The sequence below is a fragment of the Myxine glutinosa genome, chromosome 2 (genome assembly GCF_964187855.1).
Source record: "Myxine glutinosa chromosome 2, kmMyxGlut1.1, whole genome shotgun sequence".
Classification (NCBI taxonomy): Eukaryota; Metazoa; Chordata; class Myxini; order Myxiniformes; family Myxinidae; genus Myxine; species Myxine glutinosa.
Genome location: NC_136262.1, coordinates 138,117,955 through 138,142,878, shown reverse-complemented (window position 1 = coordinate 138,142,878; position 24,924 = coordinate 138,117,955). Strand labels below are relative to the sequence as shown.

Here is a 24,924-nt window from a genome sequence, read left to right as displayed (position 1 = left end):
TCATTTTGTCCTGTGCTACTTTCAAGTTTCCTCTCGCTACTTCACAGGCCTTAGCCAATCTGTGCCCAACAGTTGTCACATACTCTAATACAGTTGAATGTGACTCCTCCTGTAGCCACTGTTCCTTCACCAGTTTCAAAGATCTTCAAACTGTGTGTCCAAACATGAGTTCAAAAGGACTGAATCCCAATGACTCCTGAACAGACTCCCTCGTAGCAAACAGCAATAAGGGTATTCCCTCATCCCAATCCTTGTCACATTCAAACAGTAAGTTCTGATCACATTCTTTAATGTCTGGTGAAACCTTTCCAAGGCCCCTTGGCTCTCGGGATGGGAAGTACTTGATCTCACTTGCTTCACTCCCAACAGGTGTACCACTTGTTGAAAAAGCTTTGACATGAAGTTGGAGCCCTGATCAGACTGGATGACCTTAGGTAGGCCAACCAGGGTGAAAAATTTAATCAAGGTCTTCGCAATAACTGTTGCAGTAATGTTCCTTCGAGGCACCGCTTCTGGGAACCTAGTGGAAGCGCACATGATGGTCAGCATATACTGATGTTTGGCCTTAGTTTCAGGTAAAGGACCTACACAGTCAACAATGACCCGGCCGAATGGTTCTTCAAAAGCTGGAATCGGTTTTAAAGGCGCTGAAGGGGTTTTCTGATTAGGTTTTCCCACCAGCTGACAAGAATGACAAGATTTGCAGAATTCCGCCACATCACGTCACAATCCTGGCCAGAAAAAATGTGCCAGAATTCTTTCACACGTCTTGTTCACTCCAGGATGCCCGACCAAAGGTGTCTCATGTGCCAAAATCGATATCTCTTCCGGTACAGTTGTGGCACCACAATTTGGTAAAGGATTTTCTTGATTTGGATTGATTTCTTGATTTGGATTGATTTCTTGATTTTGGCAATTTGGATTTGGTAAACTACGTCATTCGCTGGTACCTCCAGTGGTCTCCATTTTCTCATAAGTATTTCCCCTTTCATGAAGTAACCAATCGGTACCTTCGTAGCCTCTTCCTCTGTAATGGCTTTTCCAATCAAACTCTGGAGTTCAGAATCTCTGTGTTGCTCTTCAACAAGTCTCTTTCAGGCAAGCACCGTTTGTTCAACCTCGTTCCCAGATGTCTCCAACAGACACTCCATTTTATCCCTTGGTCCTACAAGTCAAAATCCTACAAGTATAAAATAACAGCAAAGGCGGAAGTGACGAATCCGTAACACTAAGGCTTGTAATGGAGCTACCCCCTCCCCCCACCCCCCCCCCCCTCCACCGTCACTCCACCTCCCCCCACACACACACACATACACAGGCACAAGGGCATACTAACGAAACAAACACTTAACACAGCCACTGAGCTTGGAGGAAGTGCCGGTGCTATGACCAGCACCACCAGGGAAGACAAGCTTGGTAAAACTGTGCTGATGAGCTACACTTTGACTTCCAGCAATTCCAAAATACTTTTCATTTTTGATGGTGTATTGGTAGCAGATCCGTGCAAGACAGTATCATTACCTCAGGGCCTGTGGCCACTTCAGCCGCTGCTCCAGTCATAACTCCCAGTGTTTGAAATGCAAACACACAGAGTTCCCGTGCGCACACTGCAGGCTGTACCATTCCAAGGAAACCAGGTCGGGACGGAAGGAAGAGAAGTGATCAAGAAAATTAATCATGCAAATTATTTTCTCAAGAAGTGATCTTCTCTACTGGCCAAAAAAAATAAACATCTGTTAAGCGCTTATCCAGTGTGGTCTGATGAAGCAAAATGAGTTGAAAGTGAGAAGTGAAATTGTGAAAAGAAATTGAACTGAGGGTGCTCAAACCTGCTCAAATGGCACACCTTTAACATAGGCCCATTCTGGAACACATGTGGCTCATCACATACAACACAAAACTCGTTCAGCGTTGGAATCCTTTGTGTTGCATAGAGCATTGTCTGCAGATTTGTGGTACAAAGCACCCAACAAAATTTTCAGCACATAATTTTCATTACAATAAACATGGCAAACATTATATGTGACTGATGCCTGAGTACACAGCTGCGACAATCCCAATTAATGTCATACTCGGAACAAGAGCGGCACTCATCAAATAACTATACAAATAAATCTGTTATGACTGACAGACAAAACAATAAAGGACACTTCCTGGTTGCCCAATATCAAAATGGTCATGGAAAATACAAAGTATGAGGTACACTCAAGCTCAATTGTATAAAGAGGGCAAATTACAATGAAAAAGGCAAATTGTTCAATGAAAAGCAAGTAGCTTGATGTGAAGGAAAAACGAAACAATTAAGAATTTAAATACCAAGAAGAAGGAAAACTCCAATAGACAATTCAGTTTAGACCACTATTATGTAGTCACAGCGACGTGCAGTTGTTGTTTTATATAAAAAGATACACCTTCACATATAACGATCAATGACAAATGGCTATGGCGATCCCATTTACTCATTCAATTCTTACCATTTACGATTTTCCCTAATATCCGAGCAATTAATTAGTGAGTTAATTTTTATATTATTCCAAAAATGGCAATGGACAGCTATTTGATCAAGCAAAACAAGCCGTCGTGCTGGATTAATGAAGGTAGGCATCCATGGTGTGTTACAGGATGCGCACCTTGTGGGATCACAACCATTACTTGCTTACCTGCACAAGGAAGCCATGTTCTAATGTTGGGAGAGTTTTGGCTGCATTGGAATGCTAAACAGAAAGAGGGATAATGAACATTTTGTACTACCTAGCAAAAATAAGAGCAAACAAAAAAGTGAGATAGAATCAAAGCAAGAGATGAGACTATGACTTATTGGCAGCAACAGCATCAGGCTTACCTGTGGGGGACCTTCTGGCTCCAGACTTCTCTTTCCTCGCATACCTACATCCGGGTGAAAGAGAAAATTCTGGGGCCTGCAAGATAAGAAGAGAAAGCAGAACAATACGTCCAAGTTTGTTTGAAGCACTAGGCATACCAAGAAGCTTCTCCATGATGACTAAAAATAAAGACGACGTCAGTGGTTTAAATTTTCTCTGGACAAATCCACATACAATACGCTGAATTTTGTCCAGTGAACCCATCCATATAGATTGCACACTTTAAGGTCAAAGAAAACTGCATATCCTGTTGTTAATTAAACAAATGTATATTTCTTACAGATATTCAAGAGACATTGCTTGTTTTGATATTATTGGCACGAGCATTGAGCCCAACGCTTCGCTGACGGTAGTTGAACAACATAACTTATTAACAATGCACTAAATACAGTTTATTGACAGTCAATATTGTACACCACTCCTTTCCTATTCCATCTCCAGGCGCTGCATGACGTCATACCCAGGCACCGAAGGGGACCCGGCGATGATGCACGCTGAAAGGGAGTACTCAGTCTGTTTTCACTATTTTCACTCCGTTTTTCCGTTTTTCACTCCGTTTGTGTAGTTTACAGTATGGGAAAAAAGTTTTCACTCCGTTTGGTTGTTTTCTTGTTTGTTTGTTTTTCTAGGCGATATCTCAGCCATCCTTTGAGCTAAGATTGTGGCTAAAATTGTCGTGAGCACGTGCTTTGGCAAAAACGGTGTTTTTTAATTTTTAATTAATCAGTTAAATGATTAATTACTTCATTATTATCAATTTATTAATCACTTATTTATTTCCTTTCTCATCTCAGGCACCTTTTGAGCTAGGAAGCTCATATTTGGACACGACAATGACCCAGTGATTTGGCTGTAAAGGGTATTTTTGATTTAATGATTAACCGATTCATTAATTTATTGATTAATCAATTAATTAATTATTTAATTTATTTTCCCGATTTATTAATTATTTAATTATTTTTCAAAAAGCTACAGCTTCGGATCAAACACTGGTGGTTGGGATATGCTATTACTCTGTTTATTAAGAAATTATTTTACGATTATTATTTATTGATTTTAATTACAAAATTAATCAATCAATTATTGTACACCTCTCCCTCTCAATACCGTCTGCATGTGCTGCACGGCGGCATCACCATGTGCCGAAGGTGCCCTGGCAATACCGCGCTGTAGGGTACGTTATTTATTTATTTGGCATGGAGGCGTTGTACTTTGAATGTACCTGTACTTGTTTGCAATTTTTTTATTTCAGAAATACATGTATTTTGTTTTCTGCTAACAACCCAAAGTTATTTTTTGTAATACACACTTATTCAACAAAAAACAATATACAGGTATAATTAATTTGTTTCATGTTCCCAGGGATCAAACATTACATCATCATTCATTTTTTTCAAGTTGCAAAATGCAATTCACATTTCGTTCTGAATAACACACTGCTGTAAAGGCCTCGTCTAGTGCTGGAAGTAACGCTGTAATGAGGTTGCAGATGTAATAGCATCTTACGACATTGCCACCTTACGAAATTGGTCATCCCGACATCGAGAATCTGGCATTCAGCCCGTCGCCTACAGACGTCATATAGTCAGATAGAGTCAGATATATGGGTTATGGTGTTCAACTATTGTCAGCAAAGCAACGGGACAGGTTGAGTGCTGGATTCCGGGAAGATATGCATGTCCGTGGAGGCGTAGCCTAGAGGTAGACGTAACACCGTCCCAGAAGTAATGCCGTAATGACGTCGCAGAGAAAAGAACGTGACAGACAGAGGGACGAACGGACGGAATGAGAAATCCGGCTACTTTAATATATAGATTACTATCAGGTGTTTCCATACATTTATGACATGCCTACACCTTGTTTCCATACAGTAGTAACATGCCCACACCTTGTTTCCATACAGTAGTAACATGCCCACACCTTGTTTCCATACAGGAGTAACATGCCTACACAATGTTTCCATACAGGAGTAACATGCCTTCACCTTGTTTCTATATATTTATGACATGCCTACACCTTGTTTCCATACAGGAGTAACATGCCTTCACCTTGTTTCTATATATTTATGACATGCCTACACCTTGTTTCCATACAGGAGTAACATGCCTACACAATGTTTCCATACAGGAGTAACATGCGTGCACCCTGTTTCCATACAGGAGTAACATGCCGACATCCTTTTTCAATTTAAAAAATGTTTTTATTACTTGTATTATTAGGTTTATTACTAACGATTGTGAAATATTACTGTCGATTTTTTTGTCTTTATTTTATTTATGTCGTTTTTTTATTTTAATTTTGTCATTATTTTTTATTATTTGTGTCATTATTTTATTTCTGCCATTATTTTATTTTATTTTTGTCGTTATTTCATTTTATTTTTGTCATCATTTTATTATATTCTTGTCGTTATTTTATTTTTGTCATTATTTTTATTTATTTTTGTTATTTCATTTTAATTTTGTTCTTTTATTTCATTTTTGTCGTTATTTTTTGTCGTTATTTTATTTTATTTTTGTCATTATTTTGTTTTATTTTTGTCCTTATTTTATTTTATTTTTGTCCTTATTTTATTGTAATTTTGTCGTTATTTTATTTTTGTCGTTATTTTATTAAATTTTTGTCCTATTTTATTTTAATTTTTGTCGAGGCGTGCGTTTGGGATGGGGCTGGGAGGTGAAGATTGAATGAAGACGCATTTGGGGAGCATCCTGCATCCGGGCCTGTGTGGATTGTACAGAGAAACACATATTATGTGACATTCACGCAAAAAAGTTGGTGGGGTGGGGGGGGGGGGTGGGGGAGGATATGTCCCCCACCTGCCCCCCACCCATCGACACCCATGCCAATACCACATACCTTTTGGTTATATACACGGTATTGAAGGAACTGCGCTCCAACGCGAGTCGAAAGAATTGACGCGACCAAAGACGGAATTCGTCCGAGTTGCTTTATCTATCTATAATTCCAGTAATCTCTGTGTGTGTGTATGTATGTATGTATGTATGTATGTATGTTTGTCTGTGACCGCTGTTTCTCGACAACCACGGGTCCGATATACTTTAAACTTGCCAGGTATATTGCTGGGGACCCGAGGATGTGCCTTTTCAAGGTTTCATATTAATCGGACAAGTAGTTACCGAGCTATGTCCAAAATACGATTCAACCAATCAGAGAGCAGCGAGTTATCACGTGTGCCGAACGTGGCGAACAGACTCTGCCTCGGACGGCACATTTGAGAGCGTATTCATTTATTTCACGTTGGCAAACTATGTTGCCGCTATGTTGGCGTTAAACTATGTTTTAAAACTAATTAAAACTAATTTGCGATTCTTTCGCTTTCCTGCGCGTTTGTGCACGCTATGGCGATTTCTTTACCAAACTCCGCAAGCCGTTCGCTTTGGACCAAACCATTTCATGTAAATAGAGGGGGGGGATTGTCACCGTACTCGCAAGCCGTTCGCTTTGGACCAAACCATTTCATGTAAATAGAGGGGGGGGATATAATTTTAGATATAGATATAGTACGGGCATGCCCTAGTTGAAACAAAACAGCTCAGGTATTCTGACAAGCCCGTTTATCGGGCAGCAATATATATACACATTTATGTCGGGAAGTTTGCCCGGCAAAAGCTATACCGGGCATGCCTGGGTGTCAAGGGCGAGCCTTGGAAAGGCGAGTCTGGACCTGCCCGGGCGTGTTTGGCTGCGGCCTGGCAAGTCGAGGCTGGGCGTGCCCGGGCGCTCTGGACGAGCCCTGGAAAGGCGATAGCGGGCATGCCCGGACGCTCTGGGCGAGCCCTGGAAAGGCGATAGCGGGCATGCCCGGACGCTCTGGGCGAGCCCTGAAAAGGCGATAGCGGGCATGCCCGGATGCTCTGGGCGAGCCCTGGAAAGGCGAGAGCGGTCATGCCCGGGAAAGACGAGACCGGGCGTGCCCGGGAGGTTCGGGCGTGCCCGGGAACAGTGAGTCCGGGCATGCCCGGGAGAGGCGCGTCTGGCCGTGTTCTGGCCGGTGCAAGGCGATTGTGTGCATCCAGCGGTAACCGCTACACACGCCCCTCCAGAATCGACCTGCACCGGCAGGGTCAATTTAAGGGGGGCCCGGATGACCCGGCCGAAGCGACCCCTGGAGGGTCGTGGGGAGGGGTCCGACGTGGTGGTGGGTGGTCGAGCGGGGGGAACTGTGGACGGGAGGCGGCCTCGCCGCGGAGGAAGGGCCAACCGTGGTGGTCGGTCGACGTCCATGTGCGCCGGTTTGAGGCGGTCCACAGAAATCCGGTCCGGCCGGCCGCCAAAGTCGACGATGAAAGACTTGTCGCCCCATCGCAGGACCCGGAAGGGCCCGTCGTACGGCGGCCGGAGTGGCCCCCGGTGCGCATCATGATGCACAAAGACGTACTCCGCTGTGCGAAGCGCCGGGGGGACGTAGGACTGGGGGCCACCGTGGCGGGACGTCGGCACGGGGGCAAATCGTCGGGCGGCCTCCTGTAGGTCCGAGCGCTGGCGAGCAGCGGACCAGGGACTGGTAGCGTCGGGCACGAATTCGCCCGGGACGCGGAGCGGCTGGCCGTAGACGAGCTCGGCGGCGGACGCCTGGAGGTCTTCCTTGGGGGCCGTGTGAAGGCCCAAAAGGACCCACGGCAGCCGGTCGGCCCAACCGTCGTCCTGAAGGCCGGCCATGAGTGCGGCCTTCATGGAGCGGTGAAACCGCTCGCACAACCCGTTGGCTTGGGGGTGGTAGGCCGTGGTGCGGTGCAGCGTGACCCCCAACGAACGGGCGACTGCGCCCCAAAGCTCAGACGTGAACTGTGGGCCGCGGTCGGACGAGATGTCCGCTGGTGCGCCGAAGCGCGCGACCCAGGTGGCGATGAACGCCTGCGCCACGTCGGCGGTGGTGGTGGAGGCGAGGGGCACGGCCTCCGGCCACCTGGTGGTCCTGTCCACCATGGTGAGCAGGTGGGTGAACCCCCGCGAGGGGGGCAGGGGACCCACCAGGTCCACATGGACGTGGTCGAAACGCCGTTCAGGCACGGCGAAAGGTGCCAGCGGGGCCTGGGTGTGGCGGTGGACCTTGACCCGCTGGCAGGCCGTGCAGGCGTTGGCCCAGTCGCGGATGTTTCGTCGAAGGCCGTGCCAGACGAAACGCGCCGATACCAGCTTCTGAGAAGCTTTCCGGCCCGGGTGAGAAAGGCCGTGGATGGAGGCGAAGATGCGGCGCTGCCAGGAAACGGGCACGATGGGGCGAGGCTGGCCCTGGGAGACGTCGCAGAGCAGGACGGTGCCCGCGAAGGGAATGTCGGCCAGGCGGAGGCCCGTGTCCGCCGCACGGAGTGCCTGCACCGAGGCGTCGGTGGTCTGGTCGGCCGCCATGAGCGCGAAGTCCACGCCGAGGTGGACCGCGTTCGCGCTGGCCCGAGAAAGACAGTCGGCCACGGCGTTGTCTTTGCCGGCGACGTGCCGGATGTCCGTGGTGAACTCCGACATGGCGGAGAGGTGGCGCTGCTGGCGGGCCGACCACGGCTCCGTGACCTTAGCCATTGCATAGACCAACGGCTTGTGGTCGACGAAAGCCGTGAACGGGCGGCCCTCCAGGAGGTGTCGGAAATGGCGAACGGCCAGGAATAGCCCGAGCAGCTCGCGGTCGAACGTGCTGTAGTTTAACTCGTTCGGCCGGAGTTGCCGGCTGAAAAAAGCGAGTGGCTGCCAAACCCCGTCCACCCATTGCTCATGGACGGCGCCCACCGCGTAGTTGGAGGCGTCCGTAGTGAGGGCGATGGGCGCATTGAGCACCGGGTGAGCCAGCAGCGTTGCGTCGGCGAGGGCCCGTTTGGCGCTGGCGAAGGCCGCGTCCATGGCCGTGGACCAAACAATGTCATGCTTGGCCGGCTTGCCCCGGAGGGCCTCGTAAAGGGGCCGCATGAGCTGAGCAGCGCGGGGCACGAATCGGTGATAAAAATTCACCATGCCGAGGAACTCTTGGAGGGCCTTGATGGAACAGGGACGCGGGAACGTGGTGATGGCCTCGACCTTGGTCGGCAGCGGCACGGCCCCGGTCTTGGTGATGCGGTGGCCCAAAAAGTCAACGGTCGTCGCGCCGAAGTGGCATTTGACCGGGTTGACAATTAAGCCGTGCTCGCTGAGGCGACCGAACAGTGTTCGGAGGTGGAGGAGGTGCTCGGCGCAGGACGTGCTGGCGACGAGGATATCGTCCAGATAGACGAAAAGAAACGGCAGGTCGCGCAGCACGCCGTCCATCAAGCGCTGGAACGCCTGGGCCGCGTTCTTGAGGCCAAACGGCATCCGCAAAAATTCGAACAGGCCGAACGGCGTGATGACGGCCGTCTTCGGGACGTCAGCCGCCCGGACAGGTACCTGGTGGTAGCCCCGTATCAGGTCAATTTTCGAAAAGATGACCCGTCCCGCCAAACGGGCGGAAAAGTCCTGAATATGCGGGATCGGGTACCTGTCGGGGGTGGTAGCGTCGTTGAGACGGCGGTAGTCACCACACGAGCGCCATCCACCCCCCGGCTTTGGCACGATGTGCAGTGGTGAGGCCCACGCGCTATCGGAGCGCCGCACGATGCCGAGGTGCTCCAACGCGTCGAACTCGGCCTTCGCCATGGCGAGCTTGGCCGGGTCGAGGCGGCGGGCCCTGGCATAGACCGGCGGGCCCGTAGTGGGTATGTGGCGCTCGATCCCGTGCCGCACCGCGACGGCCGAAAACGTCGGCCGCGTGAGGGCCGGGAATTCCGCGAGCAGGCGAGCGAACTCGTTCGCTGCCGGGAGGGCGCACGCCAGTTCGGTCGGCGCGGAGCTGCTCATCGTGCACGCCAGGGAGCTGAAGGTCTCGGCGTTGACAAGGCGACGACGTTTGACGTCGACCAGCACCCCGTGCGCGCAGAGGAAGTCGGCGCCCAGCAAAGCCATGGGGACGCAGGCGGTCACAAAAGTCCATTGAAAACGCTGGCTGCCGAAGCAGAGGGTGACGACGCGTGGGCCGAAAGTGCGTATGGCCGAGCCATTAGCAGCGACCAAAGAGGGGCCGCAAACGGCGTCCCGCCTGTCCTGCTCGGAGGCGGGTATGACGCTCAGTTGGGCGCCGGTGTCACACAGGAAACGCCGCCCAGACGCTTTGTCCCGAATAAACAGCAAGTTGCCCGAGTGGCCGGCGCTCATGGCTGGGAATGAACGCCGGCCCGGCCGTTTCCCGACCTGCCGAAAGTGCACGGGGGCCGGCACGTCCGAACCTTGTGTCAGAACCTGGCGTGGTAATAACACCACGCCCGGTCAGGTGGAGGCCCCGGCCGTCGTGTCGGAAGCGGGCGGTGCGGCGTGGCGGCCGCCAGTTGCACTGGCAGTTCGGCCTCCAACCGCGCAGGGCGCTCGGGTGTCGTGGGCGTCGCCTCGGACGGCGGCGGGCTCCAGGTAACCGCGCCGATGTGCTGGCCCGCCGAGGAGATCTTATCGGCTTCCCTGGCGAGGGCGCGGGAATCCGTGATCAACGTGCCAGCCAGGCCGAGGCGTACCGGGTGAGGCAGCTGGCGAAGGAACAGCTCGCGGAACAGAAAATCCGGAGAGTGCTCACCGAGCAACGAGAGCATATAGTCCATGCGCTCGGACGGGCGCGTGTCGCCGAGCTCGGGCAGAGCGAGCAGGCGCCGTGCGCGTGCTGCCGGTGAGAGGGCGAAAGCGTCGAGGAGGAGTGTCTTCAGCGCGTTGTATTTGTCAGCAGCCGGCGGGTGCTCGAGGAGGCTCAAGGCGCGGGCCGCGGTGGCGGAACCGAGCGCTGCCACAACATGGTGGAAGCGGGTGTCGTCCGCGGTGATGCCTCGCAGGGCGAACTGAGAGTCCGCCTGAGCGAACCAAACAGCCGCGTGAGCCTCCCAGAAGGTAGGCAGTTTAAGCGTCACTGCCGTATCCATGTCGGTAGGTCACCAATGAAGGAACTGCGCTCCAACGCGAGTCAAAAGAATTGACGCGACCAAAGACGGAATTCGTCCGAGTTGCTTTATTGAAACAAAACAGCTCAGGTATTCTGACAAGCCCGTTTATCGGGCAGCAATATATATATACACATTTATGTCGGGAAGTTTGCCCGGCAAAAGCTATACCGGGCATGCCCGGGTGTCAAGGGCGAGCCTTGGAAAGGCGAGTCTGGACCTGCCCGGGCGTGTTTGGCTGCGGCCTGGCAAGTCGAGGCTGGGCGTGCCCGGGCGCTCTGGACGAGCCCTGGAAAGGCGATAGCGGGCATGCCCGGACGCTCTGGGCGAGCCCTGGAAAGGCGATAGCGGGCATGCCCGGACGCTCTGGGCGAGCCCTGAAAAGGCGATAGCGGGCATGCCCGGACGCTCTGGGCGAGCCCTGGAAAGGCAAGAGCGGGCATGCCCGGGAAAGACGAGACCGGGCGTGCCCGGGAGGTTCGGGCGTGCTCGGGAACAGTGAGTCCGGGCATGCCCGGGAGAGGCGCGTCTGGCCGTGTTCTGGCCGGTGCAAGGCGATTGTGTGCATCCAGCGGTAACCGCTACAGTATCACTTAATTAATGTACAAAACCACAACAACAACACATACTTAATGTGCCACCATCACATACTTAATGGACATATCCACGCCACACCACTTACTTGATGGATGTACCCACGCCCTACCTCGTACCTCACAGTGGTATCCACACTGCAATTAATGGATGTGCACACACCGTACTATGCACTTGATGGATGTGCACACACCGTACTATGCACTTGTTGGATGTGCACACACCGTACTATGCACTTGATGGATGTGCACACACCGTACTATGCACTTGTTGGATGTGCACACAATGTACTATACACTTGATGGATGTGCACACAATGTACTATACACTTGATGGATGTGCACACAATGTAACATGCACTTGACCGATGGACTCACGTCATACCACGCACTTGACCGATGGACTCACGTCGTACCATGCACTTGACCGATGGACTCACGTCATACTACGCACTTGACCGATGGACTCACGTCATACCACGCACTTGACCGATGGACTCACGTCATACCACGCACTTGACAATGAATTTAATTTATAGACAAGACATAGCACAAGCGATGTAATAAAACGGGTGCATAAGAAAGAAAACAATGTCATAGACTTATGTCTGCATGCTTGGAGGATCATATTCACGCTCAAACAGAATTTGGAACACCAATATAACATACTCAGCATCATGACATTAAGCAAGCATACAACTTCACAGATGTCAGAGTACCCTTCCAAAAGCAGGTACAAAGGCTACCTGTGCAAGTGCGTTAGGAGGCTTAATGGTGAGCGAAGCTTTTTGCCGATGCGATTCGACCTGAGCAAGTTCAATCCATTGCTGTGCTGGTTCTGCAAGCTTTCGTTGTTGAGATGCTTCCATTGCTGTGACACGAAGGTCCTGAGGACCCTTAAAGGAAACAAGACGAGAGATGCTGTGCATGAAAATGAGATCGCCATTGGGGGCCACAAGGTACGTCATCCTCATCAGAAATGTGGTGTCGTCTCATGTTACAACAATCATCAACACGATATTCCTTCGCCTGTAACAACGATGAGAGCATGTTGATAACAATGCATTTTCTTCAATATGTTAGCACATAAAATGCGTTTAGTTACCCTTTGTACCACTTGTAAAGAAAAATCATTCTGATCAATTCAAACCGATTTATCAAAAGCAATCAAGTGAAATTGCACCTAAAGACTAAGGCCTAAATGTGTCTGATCTCCTTTAGGCCGACTGATGTTACAAAAATGGGGAAAAAATTTTATAGAATAAAAATACAACTTACTTTTTGAGCTGCAGCCCAATTCCAAAGTTATCCTTATTGGAAGGTTGGAATACTTCTACACTCGGATCTGTAAAAAAAAGTGCCACCACCAATCATACAAGCATTCCGCCTTGGATGAACTCTGTTAAGGCTAAAACGACCACTCCCCGTCCACTTTCCTTCACCCAAATGGAATCTTACATGTTCCATCTCACAGAATCTTCACCTAAGTGGAAGGCTGGGAGAGGTTCTCTGAAGGACGATCAATGAGATTAGTAAACCTAAAACAATAAAAAAAACAAAATAATTTGGAATTTCCTCCTGAGTGGCTTACACTTGCGAGGTAAAACGTGACATTTTACTAGTTCGCAATGCAGATGAGATAGCCAGGCCTCGCCCAGATAAAGATTACAATACATCTCTAATGCAGCTCTTCCTGTCCACCTATGGTCTATTCAGGTGTTGTGAAATTTTGGGAATATCAGAACAATGGCTGCTTATTGTGCCTTCCCAGTCCTGGACCTGATCATCGTGGACCGTTGCCATATTGCCACCGCTTCGGACAATGGGCCGAACGTGAGGACATGGCACCAGGTGCCTGAAGTTGCCGAAGTGCATGGTGATTGATGTGCTGAGAGCATCCAGTGTTCTTTATTACCTCCGCCACCGAAGGTTGACGGAAGTTATGTTTGTTTTCCCCTGTCTGTTTGTTTGTCTTTGAGCAGGAGATCTCTTTGAGATCTGGATCTGAGAAGTTTAAAATCTTTAAATGAATCTTCACCATTGAGAAAGCTTGGCGTTTGCTTAACGATTAAGATCGCTGACTTGAGATCTTGGAGTCCTGAGTTTGAGCCCCTGTCAACCGTTGAATTAACACCAGGTGGGTTCACTCAGCCTGTCATCCTTCCGAGGTCAGCAAAATGCGTACCAAATGACTGATAATGGGGGGCATTGCATCAGAGGCACAGCGACAGCCCCAGGAAATGATGCAGCCAAGCAGCCACAGGCTGCATACGAACAACCATCATTGAGTGTAGGGCTAAAACAATATATAGCACGATATCTCAAAACGTTATGGAAGGATTCAGACAAAACGTGGTGGACAAGATGGGTGCATGACAAGAATGAATCAATTCGATTTTGGTGATGAACCGGATCTGGATCTGAGAATTTGAAAAACATTTAAGTGATTCTTCACCATTGAGAGATAGGGTCAAAAACGATATATAGCATGATATTTCAAAACGTTGTGGACGGATTATGCCACAACTTGCTGGATGGGTTGGTAAGGAGACAAGAGCAAGCCAATTAGATTTTGGTTCAGGTCTGGATGCAGATCCAGCCTATCAGTGGGATAGAAAACGTAAACTGTTCAGCCTGGCAGCGGTGTGTGCTCTACCGAGTGCTGCTCTAGTTTCACCCATGTTTGTCTGTCAAAGTTTCGATGCCAGCTTTTGTCATTAAAGGTAGATATTGTTACATGGAAGGGGGGATCCATAGCAGGAATGTGTTAAGATAGCATGGACCGTGTATCGAGTAGGACTGATTTACATCTCTAACCAGGGACCTGTCAGAGGCAAGTTGTACATAATATTTGCATTAAGGAGGCAGTGATGGTCATCTGTAGGGAAATTTAGAGTAAGTCATATTGTGTGGACCTCCTGTGCAGACGAGGCCAGGTGAGGGTTTATGGGCACTATGGATGCAAAAATCACTACAAATGCGTTCCAAAGGGGCTTAATGGAGGCTTGGAAAGCATTACCTGCAGGTATGGCATTTCTGCAGAGGGGCTTCACAAATGACCGTGCACCCAGCGGTATGGTGAGCTGCAGAGAGCCCTGTAATGGAGGATGGAACCTTTTATGGAGGCATCGTCCCCAATTACAGGCCCAGCCACAAGCTGTAAGATGGGCCCACAGGCACAAAAGCCCTGCATGTGCATGCGGGGCAGAAACAGCATATCTCTCCTCTTCGACACCCGGCATCATCATCCCCTCCTTTGTGCGGTCTCTCCTCAGTGACTGTACATGTAAACCATCTCACTCCTATTGCCCCTCTCGCCTCCAGTCATCCTGTACCCCACCGGCCTGTATCACACAAGCTCATGCCTTGCCTTTTCACCTTGGTTTGGGTGTGACAGTTAAGAGTTTATTTTTGGCACCTTAGGTAGTAAATTATATAATTAGTATTGATTCACTTGTTATAAGCACACATCCCTTTCCTATCTGTCTATCCTCAACTGCCAGATTTGTCCAGGTTTTATTGCATTGTCCATCCCCATATTGTATTCCTTTAAAATAAACCATTTTAAAGACAAGGAGAGTGTTCCCACCTTCTACCTTCACGCATGCAGCCCACCTGCCAAAGTTGCTTGGTATTCGAGCGATAATTGGGGGAAGTATTGCAATCTATTGAACGCAGTGTAAGTTGTTTGTTTAATGTTTAGCGATCATGAGGGGTCGTACAAACCCCTGGTGTGACGGGTGACGTTAGTGAGACCCATCAACGTGACATTTTCCATTAGCTTAGCCGATGAGGTACACACAGTAACGTCTACAATGCCGAGAATCCGTGAACAGTTAAAGCATCTGTGACCTATTACCATCCTGGTACACCACAAGCACCAGATTTATATTCAGGTGAGTTCCACTTATTCACCAATATGAAAAATAACTCCAAGGGAGTATGTTCCACTGATGGGATTGAAAAGTACATATATTTTACCGTAGTTCTATGCTTTGCTGGTTTCAAACATGTTGACATAAACGAAGCACACTCAAGAACAAACACACATTCAAGAACAACCAGATTAACATTACATGAAATAGCACTGTCAGGATTCAGGATAACTTGAACTTACAGGTAGGTGGAGAGACAGAACTTACAGGATAAGCCCTAAACATACAAAAGGAAATAGTGTACAAACTAACCAGGTCCATCGAGATATTGAGAGAGGCAGAAATGGAGACGAATTACAATGGCTTCGCTGCTCAACACCTTCCATGCTGTTGCAATCTCATCCTGTGAAGACCAGTGCAGCATACATGGGTGTGTCAGGTCTCGCAAATCTCCCGTTGTCCTGAAACTGCACCGTGTCTCTATGGAGCGAAAATCTCAATTTTGCTCAACTGAGATAGTCATAATCCATCATCATTTTTTGAAGACGTCACTAAAATATGTAAATCTCGAATTTTTTTTAAACCTTCAATATATGACTATATGTATATATATCTCAATATATATATACACTGTAACCCCGATATAACGAACTGCTCGGGAGACATAAAAAAAAAGTTCGTTATTTTGAAGTGTTCGTAATACTGAATAACGTACGGATCACCATACTATCACACCTATTCATATGCAAAACAACAAACTCTTTGTATTGTTCATTCATGTACATTTTATTGTTCGATTGTACGAATAAAAAACTTTTAAAAGCATTGCTGTTGTGTCATTGTTTAAAAGTTCATGTATAAATAAAATGTTCAAGTACATGTAATATTCACCGAATGTTCAATTTACTGCGTGAAGAAACTGGTAATCTTGGATTGTTTACTCTTGGAGGTGGCGTTTTCTTTGCGTGCATAAGATAATAGCTGACGGAGCTGTAAAACTTTAATGCTGTCGACTGGTTGCCCTTCAAACCAGGAAAGTGCTGTTTCAAGTCCGGCAATTACATCAGATGTTGCTGGAACTTCTTGTGGTTCATTGGTGTCATCAGAGTCACTTTCGATGTCACACTGCAGTGTTGTTTCACGAACGGAGGCGATCATTTCTTCATCGGTCATCGAACTGGTCACGGGAACGTCTTCATCGGTCATCGAACTGGTCACGGGAACGTCTTCATCGGTCATCGAACTGGTCACGGGAACGTCTTCATCGGTCATCGAACTGGTCACGGGAACGTCTTCATCGACGTCCACCCATAATCTTGCAAGATTATCCAAATCTTCGCCATTAACTTCAGCTAATGGCTTCACCTCACATTAACTCCATTAACATCAGCGTTCGTACCAACTAAAATTGTCACACGATCTTTGTATTTCTTGTAGCCAGTTGTACGTTGTTCTTCTTTCCTGGAAGCGAGTGTTCTGTCTGGTACTGGTACTTGTGTCTGGTAACTGAAAAAAAGTCCTGTTTCATCTGCGTTGTAAATCTGATCGGGACTGTAACCTTCAGATTCGATAATGTTTCTCAGTTCTGGAATGAACTCGGCAGCCGCTGCATCGTCACATGACTTGTCTTCCCCGGAAATCTTGAGTGTGCGTATACCATGACGATTTTTCCACCGATAGAGCCATCCAGTGGACCCGGTGAATTTTCTGTCCTCACCATGCATTTCTTTTGATAATGCTATAGCTTTCTCCATAACCATAGGGCCGGAAATCGGTATGTTGGCAGCTCGTTGTTGTTCGAACCATAGATAGACTGCCTGATCGAGATCGCCGTCATTCGCCTGCCGCATTTTCTTCCGCTTCAAACCATCTTGTTGACTGCATTTGTGGACAAATTCCCGTAACTCCTTTTCCTTTCCTTTGAACGTTGATATGCTGCTCTTAGGAATGCCGTATTCTCTGGAAAGGTTTGCTGCTTTCTCACCAAGACTGAGACGATCAATGATACGGAGCTTGTCTTCAACTGACAAGATCTTGCGTTTACGGGACGGTGTAGCCATATTGATTTGCCTTACGTTAAACAATAGAATCTCATTAAATATGCGGGGGACAGGAAGTTCGTTCGTTATATCCGGAAGTTCGTAATACTGGTGTTCGTTATAACGGGGTTCCAGTGTATGTATGTATGTATGTATATATATATATATATATATATATATATATATATATATATATATATATATATATATATATATATATATATATATACACAAAGAATTAAGTTAAGCACCCCCCCGTTTTTTTACAACCTCGCACATTACAAGTTTGTTGTCGTCAAAACAGTGTAATATACCCATGATATTGCTATATTTTCTGGAGAACTGATATTATGGTCACATAAAAACATAACAATCATGCCGTTTTCAATATTTTATTCTGAATAATTTAAGGTGAAATTATTTGGGAATTTTAGGCATATTTTCACCTCAATTTAAGTATGGAGCTATAGGTCCATCACGGACAGTGTGGATGACGTTTATGTTTTCTAACGTACAGTCATTGTTCTGAGAAGACCTCTAGCGATCTTTGCGTCAATAACGTGTGTAGGACCCACGTGATCGGATCACTGACTCAACCAATCACTTTTTTTCACTTTGATCACTCAATTTCATCAATGGATAATTGCTAATGTCATACCAATCATTATTTGATCTCACATACCTTAGAATATATGCCAATGTATACATATACACAAAGAATATATATTAGGGGGTGCTTACCTTAATTCGTTGTGTAGGGGTGCTTAACTTAATTCTTTGTGTATATATATAATATTATATTATATATATATATATATATATATATATATATATATATATATATATAATATATTATATATATATATATATATATATATATAATATATTATATATATATATATATATATATATAATATATTATATATATATATATATATATATATATATATATATATATAAATATATATATATATATATATATATATATATTGTTGTGGATATGAGAATGTTTTTTTATTTTGTTGTTGTGGTAAAAGGTTGTTGTAAAAGGTTGTTGTAAAATATCACCCCTCCTCCCTCCGTTTGTGGTTGTATAAAGGTCAAAGGGCGTTCCCGTAGTTAGTCCATAAAACATACATGCAGGACACGATATATCTTTTTTGGACAGTTATATCCTTATTATGTGTATTAGTGTAAGGCTGTGTCTTCCATTAATTGAAATACTCCATTGCACCAGTGAAAGAGAATAGATCCCCTTTCCTTCCCATCCCCAAAATCTCCCTTTCCTTCCCATCCCCAAAACCTCCATTTCCATATTACATCCCCTCTCGTCATTGCTGAGCCCTCGATTCACAATCACCTCCCCTCCAATAACCGCCATTGACCATGTGCTTTGAGTCGGAGAAGAAGGGCGTGTCTCCACCTCGTCAGAGGGGAGGAGGGGCGTGCCCGCCCGTCGTCATCCAGGGCGGAGCCCGAGGGTCGCGCGACCAACCAGGGCCGAGGTGAGCGCCCCGATGGGCGTGTCCAAAGCACCGGCGGCGTAATCGCTGGAGGCGCTATAAAAGGCGCAAAACGGAAGTGAGTAGAGAGTTGGTCACAAGGAGTTGGTCACAAGGAGTTGGTCACAAGGAGTTGGTCACAAGGAGTTGGTCACAAGGAGTTGGTCTGAGTTGGTCTGAGTCGGTTGCGTTGGTAAGGAGTCGGTGGTCAGTTGGTTGCGGTGCGGAGTCGGTGGTGAGGAGTGAGAGAAACAAGAAAGAGTTGAGGGTTTGGACCAGACAAGTCCTGGGAACGCAGCGGACGGAGGCCGCAGCAGCAAGAGCACCCAACAGCGAAAGGGGGCCTGAACGGTGGTTTGGAGCAGGGCCGAAGAGGAACGGCGGCTACTAAACGCGCCGGTGGTGCTGCGGGACCCCCTTTGGACCTCCCTCTCCCTCCAACCATCCACCTCCTGCCTTTCCACCCTTCTTGTATACGTGAGTTTGTTTTGTTTGTTCTGTCCCTGGGTATTGAATTAAGTCTGTAGGTAAGCTAAAATTTGCACTGTGTCACCTGCGTCTTATGTGTTGTAAATAAACTTGATTGCTCCTTTTTGCTTGTGTGTGTAAATAATAAACCCCATTACTCGTCTGTACGTCTTCTCGTTTGATTCCTTTTCCTCTTGCATTGCGTCGTTTTCGTCTTTTCCCCTCATTGAGCAGCTACGGTGCGATACGGCCAAAGTTCTGGGTGAATCGGGTGAGTCAGGGATCCTGTTAGGTCGCGGTCATACACCACCGCTCGGTCATCATAACATCTAAACCGCGATCTGTAACAATATATATATGTTGTTGCGGATCTCCTCGTCGGCCTTCTCCGGTTTACCAAGGGGGGATTAGTCCCCTTGTCTTTGACTAACCGACGGGATCCGGGGCTACGACGTTCCTTCCGGACGGCGTTAAATAGGGTTGTAGGCCGAATTCCTATTACCTAAGTGCCAACGCCGCCTAGGAAGCAAGGAAATAAGCCCCGCCCGAATCACGGTTATAGGTGGAAACGCCGAGCGGTAGCGAACCGTGACCCGAGCCGTTATCAAGGACGAGATCCCGATCCGAGCGGTTCCTATCGTGCCACGCTTACCCAATGGAGGAAATCACTGATACGATCGAATCAGGAAAGACAGGAAGAACAGATGGTTTATTACACTATGTACAGTACCAAGAATAAGAACACACAGTGCAGCCTTATACAGTCTTATACTTATCCCAGGACAACGGGCCCATTTCACACTCGGACACACTCACACGGGGTTGTAGACGAACGGGGCGATGGTCCAGGGATGGCGTCCAGGCAGTTCGCTCCGGTCCTTGACTCTCGCCGCGAAACAGATGGAACAGACGGCAGGAAGCTCCCCGCGTGTCGTGGGCGCACACGGGATTAAATGCGGGGCGAAAGGTAAGGCTGGCTGGGCGGTTACTTGTGGCCACGGTCGCGTACGTAATAACTGGACCTGGACTGGCGCTATAGGCGCTCCCAATACGAATTCGTATGCGCTCCCAATACAAGTTCATATGCAAGGCGCAATTCCTTCCAGTTCTTTACACACTGCTCTCCCGCAGAAGTCCTCCTCAAGTCCTCCGCTTCAACAAGTCCTCTTGACAGTCCTTTTCATACGAGTGCTGTTGCGTAAGTCCTTTCCAAGGACTTTGTGCGTGCGCTTATATAGCGCCGCCCAGCGAACCCTCTGGAACTTGCCAGCCGCGCCCTTACCACGCCCCTCACGCCATGCCCTTAGAGCCCTGATTGGTTATGGCTCTCACCGTTGCTGTCTCCGCCGCTCCACCCTCGACGCCGCCACACCCCGACCCCGCGCTCCTCCCTCTTTCAGGCCTACCTCGTGGCCACCCGACTAGTTGGAGCGAGCAAAAGGCAGCTAATGCTGCTGGCGGCCAAAGCGTAACAAACGAGCTGGATTAGCCGAATGCGGTGCGGGATCGAGTATCGAGTATTGCCCATAGATAGCATTGGTGGAATTGAAGGGTGGCTGCAAAATGAAAGGACCTAAGCTTATTATTTCTTTACACAACGCAGGTATCACTCGTGGAAATGGCCTATACTCACACATACTATGACATAACTAATACCCCACTGTGGCCTACGTGTTGCTTGTTGACTAACTATGGGGGCAAACCTTTAACCTTTAATGATGTTATATGTACACTCTCAAAACCGTAACAATATATATATTGTTGCGGATTCGTGGGTCGGCGCTCCCCTTACAAGGGGGGGGGGGGGGTTAATCCCCTTGCCTTTTAAGCTGGCCGTCCCCCAATCCTGGAAATTATAACGCTCCTTTCCGGTCGAGATTGGCCAGGGTGATTGGTCAATGGAGTCCCAAATACCTGAGTGCCAATCCGACCGCAAAGCAGGGAGATAACTCCCGCTCGGACCGCGGACAAGATGGAAATTGCCGAGCGGTTTAGCAATCCGAAGCCCGCGCCATTAACAAAAGACTAACCCGATCCTGAGCGGTTCCGAAATCGTGCCACAGGTACTCAATGGAGAGAAAGGACGAAGACGATCGAATGGAGAGGAAACCAAAGTAAAGGAAGAACAAATATGATTTATTAATTATGTACAAAAACCCAAAGAGGAAACGAAAGGTAAAGATTATACAAGAAGAAGAAAAAGCAGGACACAGAGCAAGCTTATCTATACAGTCTTACTTAACCCCAGGACGAACAAACAGACTTACACGGTAGGGTAGTGGTTGGAGGAGAAGGTCCAAGCAGATGGTCCAGGCGATGGGATCTGGCTCCAGTCCACTCGAGTCCGGCTCCGGGTCTGCGGCGAAGAACGGCCGGCAGCTTCGCGTGTCATTGGCGCACGACCAGACCTTTGCATATGCGAGGGCTGGAGTGCCGCGTACGTAATATGTGTGCCTGCTGCCTCTCTCTCTCTATGTTCGTAAGTGCCTTTCGAACGAGATCAATTCAATCCAACGAGTTCATCAATCACCAGGTGCGCTCTGCGCAGTTTGTACACAATGACCTCCCCTCGCGCAGTCCGTGAAAGGGCTTGCACATGCGCTTATATAGTGTGCTTTGAAATCAAGCCGCATACTCTCGCACTCCGCCCACCGGTGAGCTCACCTCAGCCCTGGTTGGTTAGCGAGGGCTCACAGGCTCCGCCCCTAACAGGGCCACGCCTCGTTCTGGGCGCTCGGCCCCCTTCTTCTCCGGCTTGACTGCGTGCGTAATGGCAGCCGGGGCGAGCGAACGCTGCTGGCAAGGTGCGTACCACAATTTGGAGAGTCAAGCCACAAAATGAATGGAATTGAAAAGGAACCTATCTTATTTAATTAATGCAACTATTGGGAACACAGCCTTATCTGAAACACAGACTAAGGAAATAACTAAAGTCCTATGGTGTCCTACGTGTTGCTTGTGGACTAACTATGAGTGCGACCTTATTAAATGAAGAGAATTATTTCCAAGAAGTATTTACAAGTGAGGGGTTCTAAAAACTGCAACAATATATATATATATATATATATATATATATATATATATATACATATACACAACAACAACAACAACAGGCATTGTAAGGCCATTTTCCCTGCTAGAGTGGGGGTTAGCCTTGCAGGCCCCATGACAATCTTCTCCATTTTGCCCTATTTTCTGCATCTCCCCTTGTTAACCCCCTTGCCCGCATTTCTTCCTCCACCACCTTTAGCCAAGTCTTTCTCGGTCTTCCCTGTCTTCTACTTCCTTCTACATTAATTTCCATCACTCTTCTCAAACAGTCACTTTCATACTTCCTCAACACATGACCAAACCATCTCAACCTGTTTCTCTTCACAGCATCCATCACAGGCTCTATGGCAGGAGTCTATTCCCATCATCTTTCGCAATTCATCATTTGTCTTCCTCTCTCTCAACGATAATCTGCACATCCACTGAACCATTCGCATTTCCACCCTTTCCAGCGTTCGTTGCTGCTCCACATTCATTACCCATGTCTCGCTCCCATAAATCATAACACCTCTCCCACATGCAGCATACACATTTCCCTTCAGCTTCAACGACACTCCCCTCCTCGTCAGCACACCACTCAATTCCCGAAACTTCTTCCATGCACACCTCACTCCAGCAACCGTTGTCGAGTCTGATCCACCTTCTCCATTCAGCATGTCTCCGAGGTAGCAAAATGTTTTCACACCTTCCAGCTTCACGCCTTTTCCAAGATCCAACTCAACATTTCCTCCATCTGCAGCTCCCTTTGTGCACACCTTACATTTGAATGTAGCTGCCACACTGGTTAATGACCCTCTCAGACCACAACATTTTTGATGAACCTACTCAGCGCACATTGTACATTGAATGGAGTTCACTCCAACACCCCTCCTGCACACAGCACATGGCCACTTCCCAGTTCTTTCCACCTCACCACATGCTTTACCACTTGCCATCACCTTCGTTTTTCCGATATTCACCTTCAGACCTTTTGTCTCCATACATTCCTTTCACTTGTTCATCTTCTCCTTCAGTCCATCCATACTTTCCGCAATCAACACCAGATCATATGCATACAACAACTCCCACGGTAAACCATCCTTTACATTCAGAGCCAGCACCTCCATCACAGCTACAAATAGTCGTGGACTTAGTATCGACCCCTGATGCACTCCCACCTTCACCTCAAACTCACCACTGTTCCCGTCCTTCGTCCTTACAGCTGTGCGCGCTCTCTCTTACATTGCCATCACCACTCTGATCAACCATTCCTCCACTCCAAACTTCCTCAATGCCCATGTCACTACTTCGTGTGGAACCCTATTGAATGCTTTCTGCAGATCAACAAACCCAAAAAACAACTTCTTCCTCTTCTCCATGTACTTCTCCTGCAACTGCCTTACAATAAAAAGCGTGTCTGTCGTTCCTCTTCCTGGCATAAATCCAAACTGCATTTCATCGATCTTCACTTTCTTCCTTATCCTCCTCTCCAACACCCTTTCCAATACCTTAATTCCATGCTCCAATAACTTTATCGCTCGATACGAGCCACAGTCCAGAGGGTCACCTTTCCCCTTGGACAAAGGGACAAGGATACTTAGTTCCCAATCCACTGGAATGCGGCCTTCTTTCACCACCAGATTACAGATCTCTGTCATTGTCTTCACACCCCAACTTCCTGCCCGCCTTCAACATATCTCCCACAACTCCCGTTGGCCCTCCTGCTTTTCTACTCTTCAATGCTTTTATCACTTCCTCAACTTCCTTATCAGTTATCTTCCCTGCCGATCCTAAAACTGGGTTACTCTCGATGTTGCCGTCCCATTCATTCTCTGCATTCAAAAGCATTTCCATTTATCTCTTCCATCTTCCTTTAATTCCATCTGGGTCCACAACGATTTGTCCCACTTCATCCTTCAAGCAACTCACCCCCATTACATCGCACCTCTCTTTCGCTATCTGCTTTGCAATCCTGATACTGCTCGCTGACCCTCTTCCGAATCCAATCGTTCTCCTAACATTTTCCTACATGCCTCCTGTGCCTTTGCTACCGCTTTCTTTGCAGCCTTCTTGGCTGACTTATAGCTTCATGTTCTGCCTTTTCTGCCCCCGTACCCTTCACCTTCTGCCACTCCTTGAACTCTTTCCACTTCTCGTCAATCCTCTTTCCAACATCATCATCCCACCACCATGTTTCCGAGTGCCTCTGTGGTGCTTTTGTCCATCCACATACCTCACCAACGGCTCACAACAGACAATCTTTCATTGCCATCCAACCACTTTCAAGCTCAACCACATCATCCTCTGCCATACTCAGCCTCTCTTTTAATACCTCCCTCACTGTCACCTCTTTCAACCTCCACACCTACATTCTCGGTTGGTACTTCACCCGCCGAGCTCTCCTCGCACCTTTCACCCTTATGTCGCAGCCAACCAAGTGGTGCTGTGAAACAGACTCCTCCATCTTTGTGTCACCTTTGTGTCCCGGAGGTGCCCCCTATCTCGCATACGCACCATCAGTTAGTCAACGGTTGTCGTCGACCCACCTGACGTGTATGTAACAAGCTTATTATCCTCTTTCTGGAACTGAGT

The 24,924-nt window shown here is 47.9% G+C and overlaps 1 protein-coding gene across 7 annotated transcripts in view; it reads right to left on the bottom strand.

Moving 5' to 3' along the window:
* Positions 1 to 24,924, bottom strand: part of LOC137421222 (protein mono-ADP-ribosyltransferase PARP6) — a 180,550-nt gene that overhangs the window by 122,233 nt on the left and 33,393 nt on the right. For all 7 annotated transcript variants that reach the window (XM_078771720.1, XM_068107055.2, XM_068107053.2 and 4 more), the window contains 7 exons: positions 15,606 to 15,696; positions 12,697 to 12,763; positions 12,165 to 12,314; positions 2,843 to 2,918; positions 2,661 to 2,714; positions 1,847 to 1,942; positions 1,522 to 1,614 (listed from right to left, as the gene is read on the bottom strand). In XM_078771720.1, coding sequence (XP_078627846.1) covers positions 1,522 to 1,614; positions 1,847 to 1,942; positions 2,661 to 2,714; positions 2,843 to 2,918; positions 12,165 to 12,314; positions 12,697 to 12,763; positions 15,606 to 15,696 — 627 coding nt within the window. The remainder of the gene's footprint in view (positions 1 to 1,521; positions 1,615 to 1,846; positions 1,943 to 2,660; positions 2,715 to 2,842; positions 2,919 to 12,164; positions 12,315 to 12,696; positions 12,764 to 15,605; positions 15,697 to 24,924) is intronic.